This window comes from Orcinus orca, chromosome 2, assembly GCF_937001465.1.
Source record: "Orcinus orca chromosome 2, mOrcOrc1.1, whole genome shotgun sequence".
Taxonomy (NCBI): domain Eukaryota; kingdom Metazoa; phylum Chordata; class Mammalia; order Artiodactyla; family Delphinidae; genus Orcinus; species Orcinus orca.
In genome coordinates this window covers 163,744,092-163,768,534 of record NC_064560.1, presented here as the reverse complement: position 1 = coordinate 163,768,534, position 24,443 = coordinate 163,744,092, and the positions used below count along the sequence as shown (strand labels likewise).

Sequence of the window (24,443 nt, the reverse complement as noted above, 5' to 3'; positions counted from 1 at the left end):
ATCTATACAGTGACCAATCACCTGGAGTCAGTAGAGGAAGCCTGCTTCCATATAAGAGCACCATCTTTTCCTGTTTCCCATTTCAGTTCAAAACAGGAATTAAAAAAAATTTTAATGGCACAAAAAAAGACCCATTCAAGACCCATTTCTGGGGATGTGCATAGAAGTTTGCAACACTTGAGTGCTAAATAACACAAGAGAAATAACAATGCATATTTTATGTTATTGTCAGTTGTATATATGTTACAGTTTTATTTATATATAGTTCTATTTCCTAACTGTATAGAAAACATGATATAATGCGAAGGGGAAAAACTACAGAACGGAATACACAATTTTAAAGAAAAAAAATACTGGACAGAAGTACACCAAAATGCTAACAGTGGTTGTCTCTGGGTTGAAGGATTATAAACGTTATTTTTTGTACTAAGCATTAAGAATTTCTTCCTTCCTTCCTTTCTTTCTTTTTTTTTAAACCCTCTCAAAAGACACACGTAGAATCCACTCAAATAGAGCAAGAGTCCAAGAATATTCTCTGGAAATGCACCACTTGGCCTAGGACTCACTAAGGATGCAAACATATCTCTAAATATTTTATCACTTGTTCTAGCTAGAGTTAAGTGAAGCCTTCTCCATAAACTCTTTCGGATCCAACTTGCCAGTGAAGAGCTCCCAAGCTCCCGTAGTTTGAAGCTGGGTTTCCCTGCGCTCTGTACAGCGGGTGGGCCCAAGAGGTTATCTCAATAAATGATCACAGAGCGTGGAGACCGCGTTCCCACCTGCACAAGTTACACTGAACTGGCCCCAACCAGGCTTGCAGGAGCTCCAGAGAGCTGATATTCAAAACAGAGGTTTAGGGAAAAGGAGACTAGGCGAGAGAGAATTCGAAGCGATACCCAACCCTTGGCCGGGCCCCAGGGGTTCAGATTTCCGTGCCAGGCCTCCCACAAGGTGGAGAGGAGAGCGACTGCTGGGGGCTTTACAGCCCCGGGCTGCGAGGGGCCCATCTACAAAGGCAGCGGCGCACAGGCTGCCTTTCTTTCTTTCTATGCGGCGCTGGTTCCCGTCCGAATGGGATTCCTCGAGTCCAGAAGGGCTAGCCTCACCGCTGAAAGGGGCGGAATCAAGGGCCAGGGACGCCCCCACCCTTAGCCGACCCTTGCCCTTGGAATCCTCAGGTTGCAGACGACCGCCGCCCAGAGGATCCGCACAGCGCGGAAACCCATCGCACTGATGTCACGCGCACCCCTCCGGGTTTAAGGAGCTCCTCTCAGGCCTGGCGGCGGCAGCGGACCCCCGCTTCAGCCTACCCCACCGCCTGGCGGAAGCGGCGGCAGCGCGGCCGGAGATCGCGGTTGCATCCGGGTCCGTCTCGCCTCAGCCCAATCCTCGGCCTCCTCTCTTCCCACCCTCCTGTTTCTCCGCCCCCCCACCGCCAATCCCCGATCGGGTCTCAGCCGAACATGCTGACAAGGGAGTGAAGGCGGACGCCGGCCAATGAAGCCTCGCTTCCCGTTTGAAGCCTCCAGTGAGTGGGCGCTGGAGGCGGGCGCTGCTGGCCAGAAGGTTCGGTTGCGAGTGTGCCATGGACTCAGCTGCCCGGTGATATTGACAATAGGAGAGAGAAAGGGGCATTGACGGGGACTCACCGCGGGCACTGAACGGCGGCTCTGGCAGCGGCGGCTCCAGCCCCAGCGGCTCCTTCTTCTCCTTCCTTCTCCTCCTGCTGCCTCTGCGGATCCAGTCTTCCTCCCTCCCTTCCCCCCTCCCCTCGTCGTCGCTGCAGCCGCCGGGTCCGGGGCAACGAGCAGAGGCGCCGCCCGCCGGGAATGTGAGCGAGGAGCCACCGGCGGAGCCGCAGCGGGGTCGGTGCCGATTTGATGGGACGGGCCCGCGGGGGAGGATCGTGAGGCCGCCGCCGCCGCCGCCGGAGCGCTGAGGTTCAGGTCCGGCCGTGAGGCCTAGAGGCGCCGCTGCCGCGGAACCGGAGGGACGCCGCGCCGGACAGCCGTCGCCCCGGGCTCCCTGCCGCTGTCCGGACCTCCCCCCGCACGCCCCGGTCCCGCCACCCGCCCCCGCTGCGGCCCTCTCTCCCGTCTCCCGCCCCTCCGAAACCACAGATCATCTTCGGATTCTTCTCCAGAAGCTTCAAGGTAACTTCGTCCCTCCAGCACCGCGGCTCGTCTGCTTCCTTTCCTCCTTTCCTGCCTTCTACCCTACCTCCTGGGGAACCTGCGGGGCACCGGCCTGGGGAAGGCCTGGCCTGGGCCGGCGAGGGGTGCGATGGGGTGAGGTGCGGGAGAGGGAGCGCCGGTCCCACTTGTCTGATTTACCTGCAAATGCTTCTGATGATGCCTTTCATTCACTCTGCCCTCCACCCCGCTTTTTCTCCACCTTCCGGCATTGGAGGCGTATTCTTGTCCCCCTTTATCCACTGACGGGGGCGGGGGGGAGGAAAGGGGGATTGGTGTAGTGAGAAGGATTCTGTAGCAGCTTATCTTCTCCAGGGCTTGGGGTGGCACGGGGTGGGGTGGGGTGGGTGGGAGCAAACGGAGTATGTGAGCATCCCTACAGACCAACCTTTTCTCTGTCTTTCTCCTCCACCCCAGTACCCGCTTTGGGTTATCCTGTGCCTTGGAAATGCCCCGTGCCCAATGCTTAGAGGATGATAAAGCTTCGGGCGTCCTAGCCCACGGCGAAACCTGTTTCCCCGGGCTTTGTACGGACCCGCTGCTACTGCATGTTCAATTCTGCAGCGCTTTAGGGTTGAGATCCTTGACGTTTATCCTGGGCCGCGGGCAAATGATTAAAACAGAATTTGTTTTTGCTACCAGTAAATCATCTTTAGAGATGGGAGATAAAGAATAAAGGAGAGACAAAAAGAGTGGAGGAGGAACAGGATTTATGGAAATCTTGTGTTGTGAGGGTTAAATGTAGTCTAAATAATTCACATACCAGATTGGAAAAGCAGCCCCTAAATTTACAACATGCAAATGTGATGTGGGGCTTCTTGCAGATGCAGTTATTATGAATTTTTAAGTCATCTTACTTCTTCTATAATCATTCATGGTTTGCAATTCCTTTTTATCTATCACATTTTATTTAAGGCTAAATTAGATTGTTAAAAACTTTTTTAAAAAAGAGTACCAAACAGGACTTCAAAATTCCAAACCTCAACATCATATGGTTTTGTTTGTTTTTTGTTTATGTTTTTATTATTTTTACTTTGTCAGAATCCAGCTAATCCAGGTAACTTTTTATTCTCACACGTTCAGGAAAAAACTCCTTAACTCTTTTAGAGGTTAAAAAACACTTATGTTATGTATTGGAATGACAGGTGAGTAATTGCATTTCAGCATTTCCCCCATGTGCGTTATTTCTATTCAAGTCTGCCATTAATCTTCCATGGAGCATGGAGCCTCAGTGCCATAGAAATGATGGCATCTGTTTAAATTGGTGAATGAAACCGAGCTTAATCCTTGTTACTTTTAGGAAATAGCCTTCATTTTAATGATTTGAGAATGTTAAAAAAATCCCAAATAACTGTTCAGTTCCATTAGTTTGATAGAATGAAAATTAATATTTGATGATGAACTTCAAGGGAACTCAACTTGGTTGTCTAAGTAGGCTGTGAATTTGTTTTTATTTCAACTTTGGTGTACCATTTCATCATAGTTTTGTTTATTAAGCTTTAGTAACTTCAGATGGCTTCATTCAAAAAGAAGACTTCTTTGAAATGATTTTAATTATGCCTTTTATGTGTTCTGTTTAAAGTAACCTAGCTTGTCCTCCTTTGTGGTGTGGTGTAGTTTATCATAGCTAACACAGCACATTGCATTAAAAGTCATGTCTTGGTAGTTGAGAAATTGTAAATTTCACCTGGCTGTGATACAGTGGTGTAGATTCTTGAAGTACCATAAGAGTTTCAACTCTAGAGCCCATTCATAATATTAACTATCTTGGGAAAATGTTTGGATGGAAATTTTGTAGCTGTAGAATAGTTCCTCAATTACTTCTGGATCTCAAGATGAGAAGAGCTGTGCAGTTAGAAAATGAGTACATGTTCAAGTATAAATGAGCATCTTTTTTGTTTGTTTGTTTGTTTTGCGGTAAGCGGGCCTCTCACTGTTGTGGCCTCTCCCGTTGCGGAGCACAGGCTCCGGACGCGCAGGCTCAGCGGCCATAGCTCACGGGCCTAGCCGCTTCACGGCACGTGGGATCTTCCCGGACCGGGGCACGAACCCGTGTCCCCTGCATCGGCAAGTGGACTCTCAACCACTGCGCCACCAGGGAAGCCCTAAATGAACATCTTTCATGCATATCGTAGTGGGAGTAGCACAATGCATTAGCATTACAGTATTGCTTATATAGTACTTATATTCTATTTTCCACCAAGTTTTTCTGTTTTCCCATTGAACATGTGACTGCTCTTAATTGATTTTATTTGCTTTCTTTTAAACATACTCCCATTTTCAAAAACTGTGTATGGGAATTTTAGAATTTGAGTAACTCACTTGTATGCTTCTACCTCGGGAATGTGTTGATGATACTTCTTTCTTTTCAGTAGGGATATGTCCTCAGCACCAACTACTCCTCCATCAGTGGATAAAGTAGACGGATTTTCTCGGAAGTCCGTCAGAAAAGCCAGACAGAAGAGGTCGCAAAGTTCCTCACAGTTTAGGTCTCAAGGCAAGCCTATTGAGTTAACACCTCTGCCGCTGCTAAAAGGTAAGGCTCATGACCAGGTGACGGATTCCTTTTCAATTGATCTTTTTGTATCTGTATATAATTTTCGTTTTTGTAGAGTTCCATATTTGTTAAAATTCCGTGTTGCAAATTGAAGAGATGGGAGGTTTCCGACATGTTGAAGTTATTGGTGTGTGATACACCCACTCCCCCTTTTAAAGGGTTCAATTTAATATAAATAGGCATGGACAAATGAAAATAAACTTATTATCAGAGAATCTCTCACATTGATAAGTAGAAAAACTGAATGCCACAGAAACTTTATGAGGTCTGGGTCTGTGTTTTTCTTATTGTCTTCTGTTGACATTTAGATGTATACATCGTATGCAGTGACAACTACAAATTGTACAGATTTAATCACAGGAGGTAGACCTAGTAGAGGAGATGGTGCCATTAACTTACATATAGAAAATGATGTTTGAAATAATTCATTTTTTAAAATTGAGAAAAAATGGTCAGTAATTGATTACATGCATTTTTGTTTTCAGATAGTACAAATAGAAAAAGTATTTGATGATCATATTGTTTATGGAATTAATGTGAGAACTTTTTTTTCTAAATTAAACCTTTTACCTTTGAGTATGTGGGTACTTTTTGTTCCTTTTAATTTTTATCTATTTGCTTTATGTTTATGAACAAGCATTGTTTGAAATGTATCCGAACATAGCATTTATAGCATGGAGCTATTAGAATCTACCGTTGAAGGTAGAATTTTGTCTGCTGAACACTTAAGAGTGAGGAGAAAGGGGACATGAACAATACAATACACTTTACTGGCTCAGAGGAAATCAAAAAACTTGGTTGCTAGTTAGTTAGTGAACATTTATGTCTGTAACAATTTGTGAAATCGGAAGGTATTAAAAGAAAAACTGGAGTGTGACTAGAAAAGATCCTCAAAATGTAGCCTAGGATATTTCAAACTTCTGTTTTTCCCATATGAACATTTTTTTTTAAGGGAGGAAGATTCATAAATGAGATTTCCATGTTTATACTTGAAATTGGTAAACATGAAATGAATACTATTACTGTAAAGATGATATATCTACAGTTAATGAAGATGAGCTCGTATGAGTTTGGGGGGAGAAAATTTTGACTAAAGTTTTTGCTGGTAAAAATGAAAATAGTCTTTATGAGGCTTTGGAAGAAAAATGAAGGAAAAACTTGCTAGGGATAAAAGTAACTGTACTTGAAATACAAAGTTGGGAGGTATATTGGATTCTTTAGTAGTTTATTTAATCTGAAATAGACATGTAATAGCTATTAGCATCTATATCTGGCAACGGATTTTATTCTGAGGAAGCAGTTTAAACTTTCTTAGGGTTAGAACAAATTTAAACTTTGTTATATTAATTTCTTGGGGCCCATGGTAAACATTTAAATTAGAACTTAACTGACCACTCAGAGCCATGATGTTGGTTTTGTGGGTAGTGAGAGAAGCATGCGTGAGAAGAATTTGGCACATGTTTTAATATTTTGTTGTTTCTTATCTCATTTTAAAAAAATTGTAATATATATATAACATAAAATTGACCATTTTACCTATTTTTAAGTGTGCATTAAGCATGGCATTAGGTACATTCACATTGTTGTATGTCCATCACCACCACTCATCTCTAAGACTTTTCATCTTTCCCAGCTGAAACTCTGTATCCATTAAACACTAACTCCCCATTACCCCTCCCCCTAACCTCTTTGCAACCACTACTGTCTCTGAATTTGACTACTCTAGGTATCTCCTATAGGGGGAATCCTACTATGTTTGTCTCTTTTGTGGTTGGCTTATTTCACTTAGCATAATGTCCTCAAGATTCATCCATGTTGTAGCATGTGTCAGAATTTCTTTCCTTTTTAAGGCTGAATAATATTCCATCGTGTGTGCGTGTGTGTGTGTATGTATATATATGCCATGTATTGTTTATCCATCTGTCAATGGATACATGAGTTCCTTCCACCTTTCAGTGATTGTGAATAACGCTGCTATGAGAACATGGGTGTACAAATATCGTTTTGAGTCCCTGCTTTCACTTGGGTATATACCCAGAAGAATTGCTGGAGCATATGTTTAATTTTTTGAGGAACTGCCATACTGTTTTCCACAGCAGCTGTACTATTTTACATCCCTACCAGCAGAGCCCAAGGCTTCTTCCAATTTCTCCACATTCTCACAGACACTTGTTATTTTCTTTTCCTTTTTTTTCTTTTCGATAATAGCCATCATAATGTGTATGAAGTAGTATTTCATTGTGATTTTTATTTGCATTTCCCTAGTGATTAGTGACATTGAGTATCTTTTCATGTGCTTTTTGGCCATTTGTATATCCTTTTCTCATATTTTAAGTGGAGTCTGATAGTATTGTAAAATTTCCAAGAATTCTACTCTCCAAGAATATGATTTTTGTGAACTTGTATGTTTTGCCAGCATAGGAGCATTGGAGAGCAACAAGATCATATAATACTAGATACATCCACAAGCTTAAATTCCAGACAGACTAAAAGTGATTCTTGTGTAATAAGCACGTTCTGGGAAAATATTCCGGGAAGCATTCCATAAATTAGATTTCCATATCTGTAGAATAACAAAGAAGTACAATCATGTATAGACTTTAGAAATGTGTATTTGTTCTTGATTATTATAGTGAATGTAAAGAGTTTGTTGAATAACATTTGTTTTCCTTACAATGGATTGACTTTTATTTGTGTGCCTTCTCACAACTTTAGGAGGTGGTTTATGAAATATAAGGAAAACATAAAAGGAATTTTTTTTTTTACCATTTCCTTAGGAAAAACCAGAGTAAATTATATATGCATGCCAAAGGGTAGTTATTGATTTAATTTTCTATAGAATTGTTTTGACTGAATTGGAAGGTTTAAGATAATTTTATTTGGGGGTGCAGTATAAACTGTAGTTGAATTTTGGGGGTTGCTTTAAAGAGTAAAGAAAAAACATGTCCTTAAGGTCTTTAATTTTAGGTGAGTTTGAAAACAGAAATTGTGTAAACATAGTAATTATGTAGCTCATCTTTTTAATATGTAATTTTTGAAAGCTCAAAAATTAGGTATTCATTAATCACTTGTTTTGTGTGTTTGCCTTATAAGAATGCTTATTATATGCATGGTAATATTTGACTGACTTATTTGACTGCCATTATTTCTTAGCATTTTAAAAGTCTCTTCACTTGCAGCACTGTAACAAACTGAAAGGAAAGTTTCATCTCCTTTGCTCTTTTCCTAATAGGTGGGTTTTTGAAATTTGTATCAATGATGTTATTTTTCTGTAGACAGCAACACCAGCATGTAGTTTTGTGTAAATATATCAGAGTGACCTGGCTTTTCCTGCAATTGTGAAATTGCAGGATAGACCTTGACATGTAGACATTTGAGTTTTCTCCATAAAGTACTTCTGAAAATATTTTCAGAAGGTCCTAAAGTTTTTGAGCTTGAAGGACTTTTACTCATTTTCCTGATAAGGGGAATTCAGTAGAGGTTGAGTGCCTTATGTGCTTGATAAGAATGTAAAGACTTGGATGCTTTCTGGGTGCCTGCACAGCAGGACATAAAGCAAGCTTGGACAGTTACCTAGGTAAGTCGCTGAATAAAGACAAAATAAACACTTAGGCAAATAGACACACACACATTAGTAACAATAGCAATAATAATAATAACTACTAGGGGTAGTCGTATCTGGTTAGGTGGTTTATGTTTTCTACCCACGCCGTATTTCCTTCTCGTTTTAACTTTAAACGATTATATAAGTTTAGATTTGAGTGAGATGTTTTTGAAAGCTACCACCTCTTTGAAAATGGGATTATAATGAAAGTGGCATGATTGTTGCTAGCCTCACAATTATCATAAGTTTCTAAAGCATTTTGCTCATAGTTTGGACAGTCAGTATCAAACATTCCAAAAACTTTGATGGCTGGAGGTGCTGTTCAGCAGAAACTCTTTGCCCCTTGGTGTTGAAACCTTTAGATTGGTAACGTATTTCTGTAACACTAATTCTCTGATTTTTTTTAACTCTACGCTTACGATTCAGCTTACATTTTTATTTTATAGGGTGACAGTTTGTAAGGACTTGAAAAATTCCAAGTTAAAACTAGTTTGTGTGCTTTTAAAATTATTGGATGGGATAATTCGTCTCTTTCATCTTTATCGGCTTTGTATAGTGTAAAGGAGCATACAGATAGAATTCCCAGTTTTATAATGGACTAGTGCTCTAAACTATATTTATAATGCGAAAGATCTCCTAAGAAATAATGTCCTCGATTTTGGTGTTCACTGTCTTCCTTATAGGTTATGCCGTGGTGTCGCATGGGAGGAAGTACACGGGTTTTGTTGCCTGCAAGAGTCCTGGCTAGCTCACTAGCTGTGTTGCCTGGGGCAAGCGAGTTAGCTTTGGAAAGCTTGGTTTTCTTGTCTGTCAAATGGGGATGATAATAAAAATCAAGAGACGCAGCAGTACCACATTCAATATATTACTAACTGTTGTCATTTAACTGGGATTTCAGAAGTTACAATATGAATAATGTGAAATTATTATTTGACTTTTTGTATTTTCCTAGCAAAATAGTTGAAACTGGAGATTTCTCTGAAAATTATGAAACAAGAGCATAGTTTTGAGGTCATGAACCTTTTTCAACCCCCAAATACGAAGAAACAGTGTGCAAATGTGTTGAATTTAGTAGACTAGTTATTTTAAGCATCTTTACGTGGCGGTTTTTCACCTTCTGCATTGGTATCCTGCCACATTTTTTAGTGTAGTGCTTTTTGACTTATTCGTTTTTTGAATAGATAATACAGTTATATGGTTCAAATTCCAAAAGATACAAAAGGATGTATAATGAAAAATCTTCCTCCCAAGTCGGTTTTCCTAATTAGCTCCCCTTCCCAGAAACAGCCAGTCATAATATACTTGTATTGTAGGTATAGGCATTCTTAAACCCTTGAATGAATTTGAAATGCATTGAGCAGGCTGAAATTATATGCAAATTTGTATGAATTTGTCCATTTTTTAAGTGGGAAATTCCATAGCATTTTTCAAATTCTCAAAGGGGTGTCTGAATCAAAAAAGTTAAGAACCATTGATCTAGTTTGTACCTTAGATTAACGATGTATGTTCTTTTTTTTTCTTTCCCATTATAGTTTATTACAAGATATTGAATATAATTCTTTGTAGGACCTTGTTGTCATTTATCTATTCTATATGTAGTAGTTTGCGTCTGCTAATCCCCAACTCCTGCTTTATCCCCTCTCCCCCCACCCCTCTTCCTCTTTGGTAACCATAAGTTTGCCTTTTATGTCCGTGAGTCTGTCTCTGTTCTGTAAATAAGTTCATTTGTAATTGATGTATATTCCTTAGGCAACTAAATTGTAGTGTGAGTGTGTGCGTATGTGTGAATGGTTTTAAAAAAATAATCGTAAGCTTTGCTTTTGAACCAGAAGAACATCTGTAAGTTAATAGGTGTTAACATACAGCTTTGCAGCCTTTGAAGCAATGTGGTAATATATTTCTTTGGGGGAAGAAATTATAAGATCTTGCGCAAAACCAGTATCAAATGACACTATTATCATGTGCGAAAGATTATACTAGTTGTAGTGCAGAGGCATTTCATTCACTTTTAGGTGAGAATTTTATATATCTATATCTATATCTCCTAATAGTTTGTTTCTGTAGCATAGAGAAAATTCCCATACAAAGTCTCATGTGGGCCAAAATAAATTGAGAGTAAGCGTTCCTGATTCGTGAATCATTTAAAAGTAGGGTAAGCAGCTTGCATTCATATCCGTCCCATCTGAGTGTGATAATTACTGCTTAGTTCTTAACTTAGAGTTCATGGATTTCTCGTTGGGGATAGGGTGTGTGCATCGTGGATGGGCTTCAAGTTTCTAAGAACCTCCAAAAATTATATGTAAAGTTTCTGTGTAGGTGCATTTGGTTTTTTTTTTTTGGAGGATAGAGTTCATTGCTTTCATCAACTTCTCAAAGATTTAGCTCTACCATTCCTGCTCTTTCCCCAGAGTTAAGAGCTTTTGGCTTAGACCAAAAGATTGGGAATTATTATTATTATTGTTTTTCCTGAGTATCATGTTAGCTTTATGTGTGTGCAGATGCATTGGATACTTACCAATAAATATTGTAAGCTTTAAACAGAATTCATCATAAAATGGGTCTCTCCAGGATATAACCCATCCAGGGCATAAAAATGTTAAGGTGCCAAATGAAACCTCTCCTAAGGTGAGGTGGTCCTTTTCTACTTAGAACTTTCTTCTCTTGACTTTGTATCATTCTTCAAGTTTCAGCACAAATGGGACCTTCTTAGGGACCATCCTTCATCACTTTTAAAAATAGTCTCCTTTGACGTTTCTATCACTCTGTTGTTTTTTGCATCATATTTATAATCTGAAATTATTTTATCTTTGTTCACTTGTATGTTATCTGTTTTTCCTCCCCCATGAGAATATAATCTTTGGTGTAGAAACCTTGTTTCTCTTATCTCTAGGGGCTAGATCAGTGCCTCATACATAGTTGGTATTCAATAAGTATTTGTTAGTAAATGAATGAACATTGTTAGTTGAAAACATCGAGGTTATTAGTAATAGCACTATAGACATTTATTTTTCCTTTCTAAATATTAAATTTTGCCCCCCAAACCCAGGCCATGCAGATTTTAACTAGTAATTTACACACATTTTTTTTTTTTTTTTTTTTTTTTTTTGTGGTACGCGGGCCTCTCACTGTTGTGGCCTCTCCTGTTGCAGAGCACAGGCTCCAGACGCGCAGGCTCAGCAGCCATGGCTCACGGGCCTAGCCACTCTGCGGCATGTGGGATCTTCCCGGACCGGGGCACGAACCCGTGTCCCCTGCATCGGCAGGCGGACTCTCAACCACTGCGCCACCAGGGAAGCCCTACACAAAATTATAAACTTGTTTAATGAAGACTTTTTATTTTTAAAGGATCAAATTGCTGAGTGTTCACTTAAAAAGCTGAGAGTGGTTTTCTTCTCTGGTAATTCTGCATGTTTCAGGTTAAAAACAGAAGTGACATCTTGTGGAGAGAGGATGGAGTGGATTTTATGTATGACAGACATTCCTTTTACTTAGGAGATTCATCACTTTCATTTTGTAGAAGTTAAGATATTAAGTATAGTGAAATTTCTTTTTTCTGCTGGTGTTTGGGGACTGAATTACAGGCTGATCAGATCACCAGGCTTTCTTTCTTTATATAGTTTAAGAGAGAATAGCATATCTGATATTATAATGGACTTTCAGAGCAGTGTTTTATGGTCAAATTTTCTCTTGTCTTTAAAACTTTTATAATAATGTAAGCTCTTAATATTAACTAGATTTTGTAGTGCTTGAAAAAAAACAGTAAAGTTTCTAGATATTACAAAACGGCTAACTAAAGTAGTTCTTTGGTTTGTTTGCCAGTAATGACATTCTCTTTTACCACTTAAAAATATTTTTCTACCTTTTGTATTGTAAGATTTCATAAAAACAAAACAGGGATCTTATTTTTATATTATAGTAGAATTATGCATAAAGGAACTTATTAATTAAACAGTATAATATTATTATATTATTACCTAATAACAGTATATACCTAATATATTGTAACATATTACCTGAGGGAGGCAGGTGGCCTCTCTGAGGTAAGAATGGAGGCTCTGGGGTAAGACACACGTAGGTTCGAATTCTAGGTCCACTCACAGCCATGTGACTTCCAAGCACTGGTTTTTTTATCTCCAAAACTGGGAGAGGAACCCACTTCGTAAGGTCAGATTAAGTGCCATCAAGCAGGTAACATTTAGCTCAGTGCTGACGATGTTGTAGGAGTTGAAGAATATTAACTATTATAATTATAGGAAGAACTGTGTAGTGTAAAATGTATGCCAGTGTTTCAGTTGATTATTTCTTTAATACATTACATGAATTATTTACACTTAAGGAAGAAAAATATGGAGTATGTGGAGCTGTGAGAATTAGACTTTTAAAGCAAAAAGGAGAACTGGTTCTTGTGGAACAATCTCAGCATTACTGTTTAGTCAACATTAGTTTGAAACTGACTTCTCATTCCAGGAATAAGAACTTAAGGTGGCTAATGTGATTATTTTCAAGGGAAATTCCATTTGTGGAGAGTTAACCAGGAGAAATTATTGTTAGGTAAACTCATTTTGGAAGTAGTCTAGTAGGACAGGATCTGCAAACTTGTTGTGATTGCTTACTCCTACCAGTAAAAATAATGTATATTTCTGTTTATATGTTGTACACATGTGCTATTATACGAATATATAATGCATGTTAAGAATATACACAGACATAGAAAGTTAAAAAGGATGATACTGGAAAATAAAATGCATAGATGTTCTTAATACTTAATTTTTTTACCTCCTTTTCCCTTGCCCACCCTCCCAGCACATTCACTAACCCTAACACATCTTTGTTTTGACATTTTGCTTCATAGAGAGAACCTTCTCTTCAGGTTTTGAGCCTCGTTAATTTTGTAGCATTTTGTTTTGAGCCAGAAAGAGTTGACATTGGAGCCAGATGTGAAGAGTGAATGAGAAAACTTCTTTCTTTATCTTATTGAGGTTTTTGTCTAGGCTTTTGAATTTATTGCACCTTAAAGAAACAAAATCTGAATTGAGGATTTTGCCAGTTTAAGGAGTATCATAGAAGGTTCTTTGTCGAGGGCTCTTATTTTGCTGTTGATGGGTGGGTTTCAGAGTGTCCTTAACCCTCTTGAAATTCCAGGCAGTTTTTGTGTCTCTGTGCAGATTGACATTTTTTTTGGGCAGAGGGTTTAGAGCTTTCATCAGATTCTCAAAGGAGTTTCCCTAAGGGCTAGCAACCATTGCCTTGGGTGGTAGGTGTCAGTTTCCTCACTCAGAGCAGAGAGAGAGAATTTGTCATATAATTCCTTTCTGTAGAAGGGAGATCTCACGTCAAGAGGTTTCTCCTGCATGTGTTTTCTGATTTTTAATTCTTTTTTTTTTAATTTTTAATTCTTTTTGATACCAAACAGAACTTTAAAAGGTATTTGAGGGTAGAAGTTACTACATGACCCCAGTGTGGTTGTTTGGAAATTTTTGATCAGTGTCATTTGAAAAATTAAGCTGCTTGAATAGAACTACCATTGGTAAAATTGAGAGTGCCTGTAAAATAGCATTTTCTCTGGAACAGCTGTGGACCTGGAAGAAGTCGGGAGGAGAAACTCAGGTTCTCTTTGCTGGTGAAGAAATAAGTTAGTAACCAGTGAAGGAGAAGAGAAGCAGTATCTCTTGGTCTTGCTGTGTGCCAGGTGAGGTACCACATGGTGTCACATTGAAGCTTCCCAACAACACCAAGAACAAGGGATGTTTGCTGTTGACTGCGGGTGGAGAGAGCCTGAGTTGGGACCCCAGTTCCATCTGGTTCCAAAGCCAGGGCCTTTTCCATTATGTGCATTAGTGGTGGATGAACACAGGTGAGCACTGGAGCTAACAGCCTTCTTGTTCATGCTGTGCTGGGATGATTTATTACGTGAATCATCTTACTACCTCTTGTAAGAACCCTGAAAATTGTGAGGAGACTGAGGTGACGAGAAAGAGAAGTGGAGAATAGAAGCGGGGGGAGCAGCCAGGCTGGCAGTGGCACTGTGGGTGGTGGATGGTGACAGGGAAGAGTTGAGGAAGAGCAGCAGGCCTCACAGACTCAGCTCCTTGGAAAGGCCAAGGCAGTGCCACCAAGAGGCAGACAGGAAGGACAGCCGGCACCTCACGTTGGCACGGAGGGGGAGATGCCTCTCTGGACCCCTGTGGGACACAAATGCTGTCACCATAAAGGCGGGAGAGTTAGAGTTTGGTAAACAGGTAGCATTCTGGCAGTGGTATTTTTTACTATCATCTTCCCATCTTTGGGAACTAGCATATTGTAGGAAAGGATATGGGTTCAAGCCTGGGTGATAATTCTACGTCTGTGATTTGAGATCAGGTATTTAACCTCTTTGGAGCTTCAGTTTCCACTTTTGTAAAATGGGACTCATACATCCCAAGGTGGTTGTGAGGAATGAGATAATGTGGGTAAACTGCTAATGTGTGGTCGGTGGCCTAATAAATATTCCTTCCCTTGTTTGTCTGTTTGCCATTGATCTTTCTTTGAGTCACTCCTGTGGGCCTGCATCGTGTTTCAGAATACAGTGTTGTGAGGGAAGCGGTCTGGCAAAAGTTCCTCCATTTATGTAGGCACCATGAAGGACTTTCATCTTAAGGTGAGGTTACATTTTATGTAATTAACCTGCCGTTGCTAGTGCCTGGAACACTGTTCAAAGTCAAACGTTAAAACATTAAAAAGAACGTGGAGAAAATTGGGACTTGCCACCATTTCAGGAAAAGTACTGTCTTCTAACAAGGAAGATGAAGGCTTTGGAATTAGCCTTTCACCAAAGCAAGCCCAGAAGACAATATCTGGGAATGGAGGGGTTGCGCCTTTGCCATACCTAATAAGGATATACAGTGAGAGTTCAGAGCGGTTTCAGGCTCCAGAGGACCTCTCATACATTCTTACATTAGCAGTTTGGAAATCACAGCTACATTGTACCTTCCACATTATAGGCATGTACCACTTTTCTTTTTGAATGAGTATTTTGAATTCAAGGACATTTGTAGCAAAAATGAAGCTTCTTTTGCGGGTCAGAAGGCTATTTCAACCTTTGACTCATCAAGTTAATTTTTCAGAAAGATATAGTGATGAATCGGAAGAATTGGTGTTTTTCCCTAATTTGTGAGCAAAAGTCAAAATGACTTGAAAGCAGTTTGATACAAGGGACTTTCTAAAAAGTAAAAGGATGTTTCAGTACTCGCTGTTCTGCCTTGTCTTCCATGCATTCATCTGTGTTTGCCTCTTCAACTACATCTATAAGTGGTATAACTAACTGGTGTTTTTAACGATACCTAAGCATTTAGAAATAAATAATGTTCACTTCACTTTAAGAAAGCTTAAAGATATTTTAATCAATAACAGTTAAGATGAAGTTCTAAAACTTAGTTCCTTCAACTTGGGATGTGGCTGGTTCTTGGAGGCTTATAAGTTTTTAGCTATGAGGAACCTTGATGTAACCTTTGGCTGCTGAGAAAACCTTGTGCTTTACTATCTAGAGTTAGTTATTTCCTAAAGATTTTGGATAGAGCTATACTTTATTGTGTTTAGATTTACATTTTGACATTGTAAAAGGCATTTCAACTAATGGAATTTGTTTAGGCATTTCTGGTTTAGTGGTATGTTCTAGAAATGGTATATACTTTAAAATACCCTTGGGCTTAGGAGTGGTAGACCCTATACTCCTACTCTTGAATTATGGTGAGACTCGAATGAAATAAATGGTGTGCAAGTATTTTTCAAAGTATATATGAAGCAAATAGCTATGAAAGGAGTCTGCATATGACTTGGCTAAATCAGTCACATCCAAAGGCCTTAAATTCTCATTTTTGAAATTTTTCTGTGGGCTCTGTAATTCAGTTCATTCATTCATTCATCAGATTTCTACTGTGTGGTGTGATGTACTAGGCACTGTCCTGGGAACACAGTGATGAGCAAAACAAGAAGATTGATGAGGTACTTCTTCTGAAAAGGCCATTGTAGCTGGAGGTCAGAGACTGATGGAACTATTTAGGTCATTGGGCCAAATCATCCAGGCTGGGTTAAAGCTTGTCCTTGACTCTGAGGGCATTTGTACATAGCCGTAAATATACAACGACAGAGTATATAAATCACCCACAAACCTCCTACCTAGTCATGAGTATTTTTCCCTCATGTTTATATATTCTTGTGTTATGCTTTAGAAACATTTTGTTATGTGTAATGATTAATACCATTTTAATTACTTTGAGATAGTCTTATTATTGGAGTTGGAATTTTAAAAAGTTCTTTTTTCTTGTTGTGGTAGCATCATGCTTGTCATCTTATGATACTGGGGTTTCTTTGAAAACAAATTGCTTAATCATTGCTTGCTTTTTGAAAATTATTACCAATGTACTTTCACACTATAAACATGAAATGTACAAACTGTAAAAAAAAGATATCAAGTCCTTTAAAAACTAAATAAAATCCATCTGTAGGTCCAGCTACATACTCTGTAGATGGCACTGTGTTATTAAAGTGCATGATCTTAAGTTTTCATGTGTTTTAATTCACTGTTTTATGAACTGCTGCTTGGAATAGTGGGGAACATAATAGATTAGATTTAATTCATTAACAGAAGAAAGGTTTAGAAAGATCAGAGCTAGCATTATTGTCAGCACCACTTAAAGTTCATTAAATGAGAATGCAGGCAACAGTAAAACCAGTTAGGCAACGCAATTAACATTAGTTAAGTGTTATGGTTACTGCAAAGATTGAGAAAAATAAATAATTGAAAGTATTTTAAATCTGACAAATTGAATGAAGTTAAAAATCGAATCCACCTACTTGTCATTTGCTAATTTAAAATTTTCCTGAGCTATTATGATTTAAATTATTGAGTGTTATCTGTGCTGCATTCTGTAGGTGGTGAAAATTGAGCGGAGTGAGTGCTTTTCAGTACCAGTGCTTGAAGCAGAACTGAATTTGTGATGGTGTACATAAGGAAAAAGCATCATCTGTGATTATCTCAGACTGTGACTTGTGGGGAAATCCAGCAAAATAAGTAAAAGAACTGTAGAGTCTGGAGTTTTTGACAGTCAGGGCTTAAAGAACCAGTCTTGTACCTTAGTGGTTAATGAATTTCAAAATGATTTTAGAATCAATGTACACACCTCTAAGTGCAAATCTATATTTAATATTAATATACTCTTGGTAAAATTATATTTTTTTACAGTTTTACTTAATGGAATATTTTATTTTCTGTGTTAAAGTAGGTAGGACACTTTACCCACATACATTTCCTGGCTAGAAAGATATCCTTTTTTTATTTTGTACTGTCTTTTAAGAGAATAATTTTACATCATAGCATCATAGTTAATGATTTATACTCATTTCCCCATAAATGCAAGGATAATTAAGTAGTTATTTGCCTCTTTCTTGGTGAGAAAGTTGTGATGTTTTGCTTGACTCATTTGGGAATGATGAGAGATCAAGAACTTCTCCACAGGGTGGTTTTGAGGATTGAATGTGTTAATATAACTAATGCTCAGAGCAGGGCCCAGATCATGGCAAGTATTATATAAATGTTAGCTATCTTTGCCATTGTTGTTACTGTTATTATCATTTATTTATAAATACTACTTAGTTGTTTGTATCTTAAGGCTTGGGTTTCAAGTGGATCCTGTAAAGATCTATTTTTGTATACTATGTTTGGGAAATGGGTGTTTTGATTTTTAAAATCTATTTAGTCTACACATAGACAAAATTGTTTAAGTAAAACAGTATAGCACTATGTATTACATTTGCTAATGGACTTGAGAGAACATTTAAAATGAATTTTTGAGTGAAGTAACATTTGGAAGCTGTCAAAAAAAAAATTACTGAACCCAAGGTCTAGCCAAGAGTGAGCTGCATTGCGTTATGTTCACCTAGAGCATTGCGTTCACCTGTCTTCCCCAGCTGGTGCTTTGCGGGGAGAGTGGGTTGGGGAGTTGCATGTGTGTGATGACACTGAATGAACATTGTCACTGTGAAACATTAGGAGGGACCGTAGGTGGTTGCTAAATGGAGTTAAGATGTTGTTGGATGCCACCTGGACAGATAGGGAAATAGCTATCAACCTAACATCTTTCATTTAGTGGGAACACTGAAAAATTGTAAAACAAAACAAAACACCAATCTCCACCCCCCACCCCCCCACCCCCCCAGCCCACCCCAATCTAAAGAGTTTGCTAGGAGTTTTGCAAAAGTATCTTTGGAACAAGTGGCTTAGAATATGAGTTTCAAGTGTATTAGAAGTTTTTCTTCACCTGTGAGTTTTTGCCTAAAGCTATTTATGAACTGAGATTATGGATTTGTTGTGCATGTGTAATTTTGATTAGCAGTGAAACCTGTATTTAGTCTTTATTCAGGCCTAGACCTAGAAAGTTTTCTTTTTCCCCCATGGGAAGTTGAGGTTATTACAATGTCCAAAGCACTCTTTTCTCAAACTTAACTCAAGATAATGAGTATTCTCATTGATATGTCTTTAGTTTCTGTTGAGAAATACTGAATTCAAATAAAATAAGTGACTGTGAATTGAAAATATTCATAAAAGCAGAGTGTACATACATTTGAAGTAGGTATATAATGAGGGAAACCAAGGCTCCAAGAAATCACTGGTAGTTCAAAGTTGAATTGGAACGTTAATCAGAAAAGAACTCTCTCTTCCAAGTTACCTATCTCCTTGAGCTGGTAGATGCTGCTGTTTCTGTTCAACTTTGAATTTTTACTTTTTATCTTAAAGATTTAAAATAAAGACTCAAAGACTGAAGAAAAGAAAGCTTCAGTCCAGGCAAGGCACCTTATGTGTGTCCCATACTCTGCTGAAGCTTGAGACACTTCCCAGACTTTTTTCCCCATCTGTTTAGAAATTCTTTTAAAACAAAATTTCAACATTTGTTTTTCGTTCTCTGTTTCTCTTGCTTAGTTTTTTTCTTCAGGTGGGTTTACTTCAGGCCATATTGAGCTATGGCCAGGTCAGAAGTACAGAGGTAGCATGGGAAGCTAGGGAGACTGATGATTAAGACACAAAGATGTTGCATGTCTAGCAAGGTAGAGTTAATGGAAAGAGGATAGATTTGTGAGCCAGCAGCCAAAAGTCTCGGAATTCCAGTCAGTTTTCTTTGCAAACTGGGTGACTTTGGACAAATGACCTTCTCAGAGCCTCAGTCTACTCATCTGTAAAGTGATAATATCTGCCTTGCGGGATTAGTTTGAGAGGCCATGTCTGTGATATGTCTAGACCAGTACCTCATACATGGTAGACACTTGGTAATTGACACTCGTCATGATATTTCCATCTTTAGGGTCAGGGCCCATGTCCATTTATGATTGTATTCCCATTGTCTAAGATAGTGCCCCCCCCCCCACATCTTCCCTGCTCATTGAGTACCTGTTGAGTGAAGCCATCCTTCAGGTAGGAAAGGAATTCTTTATGTATGTAAAGCAGTGCTGACTCATTCCTTTTTGTTTTCTGATTTGTATCTTAAATATTCTTTTAACAAATGTATATATCAGTATGTATTTTAATGTGTAATGTAGTTGTCTAATAAACTGAACATAGCTTTAAAGACAAATGTTTATGTAAGTTAACCTTAAAAATGCATTCCAGTATACATTAGGTGCAAACAAATCCTGTTTGATTCCACTTATACGAGGTACCTAGAATAGTCAAATTCACAGAGTCAGAAAGTACATTGGTAGATGCCAGGGGCAGGGGTGGGGGTGAGGGGGTAGGAAGAGGGAATGGGGAGTTAGTGTTTAGTGGGGACAGAGTTTCAGTTTAGGAAGGTAGAAAATTTGGGAGATGGATGATGGTGAGAGTTACACAACAATGTGAATGTACTTAGTGCCACTGAACTGTACAGTTAAATATGGTTTAAAATCGTATGTTTTATATTATGTGACTTTTACCACAATAAAAAAAACAAACAAAAAAGACAAATGTTTATGATTATGGCCCACTCTGGTTAGCTGAAAAGGTGCTGCTTTGGACAGAGCACAGTCTCTGAAAGGATTATCAAAAGTTGCTAAGTGCTGGACTTCGCTGGTGGCGCAGTGGTTAAGAATCCACCTGCCAATGCAGGGGACACAGGTTTGAGCCCTGGTCCGGGAAGATACCACATGCCGCGGAGCAACTAAGCCCGTGCGCCACAACTACTGAGCCTGCGCTCTGGAGCCCGTGTGCCACAGCTACTGAAGCTCGCGTGCCTAGAGCCCGTGCTCCGCAACAGGAGAAGCCACCGCAATGAGAAGCCCGCGCACCACAACGAAGAGTAGCCCCTTCTCGCCGCAACTAGAGAAAGCTCACACGCAGCAATGAAGACCCAACACAGCCGTAAATAAATAAATAAATTTATATTAAAAAAAATGTTGCCAAGTGCTTTGAAAGGCTTCCTCTTCTGGTTTTATCTTTGGTCTCTGCAGCTGTGATTGAGAGCTGGCTGTGACATGGAGTGAGTGTTTATAGAATGAATGAATATGGTGGTCGTTAAGATATCAAAATTTCGTGGGGTCTTCACTGGGTGATTTTTATTTGATCAGCTTTGAAAAGCAGAAATAGTATGCAAACATTAAATGAATTTTAGTACCTCCTTGACAGTAAAACCAACTCAGTTTCCTGTCACATCTCGGGTTTGGACCAAACAGATTTGCTGGTTCACAGTAATTGCTGCTGACACTAACCTGGCACTTTGCTGCTCTCCTTAAAATACACCATAGAGAAGTTTCCCCTGAGCTAGAACCTAGGACCTGAAAAGCATCACGTTTGTATAGTCTCCTCTGGATGGGGGATGTTTTTTTTTTTTTTTTTTTTAACATCTTTATTGGGGTATAATTGCTTTACAATGGTGTGTTAGTTTCTGCTTTATAACAAAGTGAATCAGTCATACATAAACATATGTTCCCATATGTCTTCCCTGTTGCGTCTCCCTCCCTCCCACCCTCCCCATGGATGGGGGATGTTTGAGTGAAAGAGTGAGCTGTGGGAGAGAATGTGGATGTTCTAGTCTTTTCTCTCACTTTGGCCCCTCTTGCCTTGTAGGGATTTATGTCAGCTAAGACACACCCGTTCTGGCTCACCATGATTAATGAGAGAGAAGTGCTGTAAAAGTTACTACCCTGGTGCTCTGTGTAGTTTCTCTTTCCTCTTAGGTGGACTTTTTTCTTCACCCAGTCTGTCTTTACTTTTGTTTGGTGTGTGTTCAGGAAATCTAAAAAGACTTATTTTAATTCTAGCCTTAAGCAAACATAATTAAAAAGGAAAAGTTTCTGTTGGCTGTTGCAGGAAGCCCTCCCTGCTTCTACCCCCTGCCTCCCACCCCCTATATATTTTTTTAATACTCAGGAAGAAGTGAATTTTAGGTTATTCATGTTTCTATCCCTTCATTAGTGAGTATAATTAAGAGGTGCAAGGATTTGATGTGGCTTGCTAAAGTTTTAAGTAACATGAGAAGGACACTTCATGGTTCATATTTTTGAAAATCCGTACAGTATTTGGGAAGATTTTCTTTTACTAGAAACCTCATTTTTCTGGGCTCTTCATTTTGCTATGCATACTTTGATAAGACTCAATCTATCTGTCCTTGTCCTTTGTACTTCAAAGGAGATGCAGTGTATATTCTGAATAGACCAGTCTGTGACCCTGGGAGGCCTTCCTTTGGTGAGCATAGCTTCAGATACGGAGGTAATCAGGATCTGTCACCCAGAATTTCCTTTCTTCCCGAAGCCCCATTTCCAAACGTCAAACATAAACTAAGCCCCTAAACTCTGGCAAGCTCTTTCATTTAACCATCTAAACAGTTTCTGTTTCAGTTCCAAAAAAGGTGATTTGCCCTCACCCATTAAATACTTAGGTTTCAATTTTTTTTTTTTGCGGTACGCGGGCCTCTCACTGTTGTGGCCTCTCCCTTTGCGGAGCACAGGCTCCGGACGCGCAGGCTCAGCAGCCATGGCTCACGGGCCCAGCCGTTTCGCGGCATGTGGGATCTTCCCAGATCAGGGCACGAACCCGTGTTCCCTGCATCGTCAGGCGGACTCTCAACCACTGCGCCACCAGGGAAGCCCAGGTTTCAAATTTTTAAGAAAATATTTTGTGAGGGAGAGTGGACTGTTACCATTGATTATCTTTGGGGAAATAGGAATGGAGGTTTTCACTTTCTACCGTGACATTTAAAAAAATTTAAAAAACAGAACAGGGCTTCCCTGGTGGCGCAGTGGTTGAGAGTCTGCCTACCGATGCAGGGGACACAGGTTTGTGCCCTGGTCCGGGAAGATCCCACATGTCGCGCAGCGGCTGGGCCCGTGAGCCATGGCCGCTGAGCCTGCGCGTCCAGAGCCTGTGCTCCGCAACGGGAGAGGCCACAGCAGTGAGAGGCCTGCGTACCGCAAAAAACAAAACAAAACAAAGCAAAACCAGAACAGTAGTCCTGTGTCTGTTTTCCAAACTAGTGAAAGTAAGCAAACTAGTGGGAATAAAATGATCCATTTAACATTGGTGATCATTAGATTAAGCCTCAGTTGTAATGTGAGAAAATATATTCAGGAGTCTTTCCATACAGCATAAATGTTTATACTGAAGGTAATTAATAATCGAAAGTATTATTGATGTATGTCTGTCTGTCCTTCCATCCTTCTATCCTCCATCCACCCATCATCCATCTACCCATCTGTCTGTATCAGTCAAGGAACTGTGACCTCAACTTGTGATCTCTTTAATAGAATTGGTTTCTTTTCTATAAGGAAAGAGCTTTAATTGCTCATCTATCTGGATAACCTTGAAAAAGCATTATTTTTAACGTTTAGAAGGAGGGTAAAGTACTTGGTAATTTTCAGAAATGTTGTGTAGGACATTCAAAAGGTAAATTCTATCCGTGTGAAATCCTTTATTCTCACAGTTTTCTGAAATTCTTATCTTGGTGATTTTATTTCACAAAGAACTCAGCTCCCTGGCTGTCATACACCACACTTTAATGAGCTATACAGTAATTTGTGACTTGTGCTCTCTCCTTTTCTAATCAGCTTATCATCTGATCAACATCATGCCCATTCTGTTACCAGCCTGGCGCTGTTTGTCAACCCCAATTTTTTTTTTTTTTTTTTTTTTTTGTGGTACGCGGGCCTCTCACTGCTGTGGCCTCTCCCGTGGCGGAGCACAGGCTCCGGACGCGCAGGCTCAGTGGCCATGGCTCACGGGCCCAGCCGCTCCGCGGCATGTGGGATCTTCCCGGACCGGGGCACGAACCCGTGTTCCCTGCATCGGCAGGTGGACTCTCAACCACTGCGCCACCAGGGAAGCCCCCATCATACCCATTCTGTATCAATTTACTTTAGAATTGAAATTTTCTTTTTGTGTAATGCCATTAGAGAAACCAAGAGAGCTTAGTGGTTTGTTTTCGATTTGCGGGGGGGTAAAAAGATATTGAATCAGCTTTTGCTGTTTAATAAACCATTCCAAAACTTGGTGGCTCAAAACACAGCCCGTTATTTAGCTCACCATTCTGTGGTTTGGCCGCTGGGGCTGGGTTCCGCGACGTGATGGTCCTGGCTTCTGCTGGGCTCACTCTTGCACCTGCAGTCAGCTGGCGCATAATGGAATCTTTCACATATCAGATGGTTGGCTGACCATTGATTGGCTGTGGCTACAGGGGTGTCTGGGCTGTGTGAGTCTCAACATTTGGCAGGTTAGCCTGGTTTTCTTTACGTGGTAAGTTGCGGGGTTCTGTGAAGCAGTGAGGGAGGGCAAGCTTTAAGGCTTAAGTACTTTTCAGATCTCTTGCGTTATGTTTGCTGTTATCCCACTGGCCACAGCAAGTTACAAGGGAGCTGAACTCCCAAGGGTGGAGAAAGACTCCACCCCTTTGTGGGAGGAGCTGTAAAATTATACTGCGATGTCATGAATACAAGGAGGAAAAGAATTTGTGGCCATTTTTGCAGTCTGCCACAGATATTCTGAGGACTTCAGATCTTGGTTCAGTGGATATTGTCTCCCTTTTGAAATACACGTAGAATCTACCGCCACTTTTCGCTTCTGGTGCTACCTCTTAGTTCAGTCCATGATCACCTT

General features: G+C 39.9%; 1 protein-coding gene across 3 annotated transcripts in view; it reads left to right on the top strand.

The window, feature by feature from the left end:
• Positions 1-1,486: 1,486 nt before the first annotated feature.
• The window catches only part of PPP2R5E (protein phosphatase 2 regulatory subunit B'epsilon), a 157,025-nt gene continuing 134,068 nt past the window's right edge, over positions 1,487-24,443 (top strand). The window contains exons 1-2 of one of the 3 annotated variants that reach the window (XM_033422219.2): positions 1,487-2,153; positions 4,565-4,728. In XM_033422219.2, the coding sequence (XP_033278110.1) occupies positions 4,572-4,728 (157 nt within the window). In that variant the 5' untranslated portion in view covers positions 1,487-2,153; positions 4,565-4,571. The remainder of the gene's footprint in view (positions 2,154-4,564; positions 4,729-24,443) is intronic. The other 2 variants (XM_004262114.4, XM_012531539.3) reach the window with 2 other exon arrangements.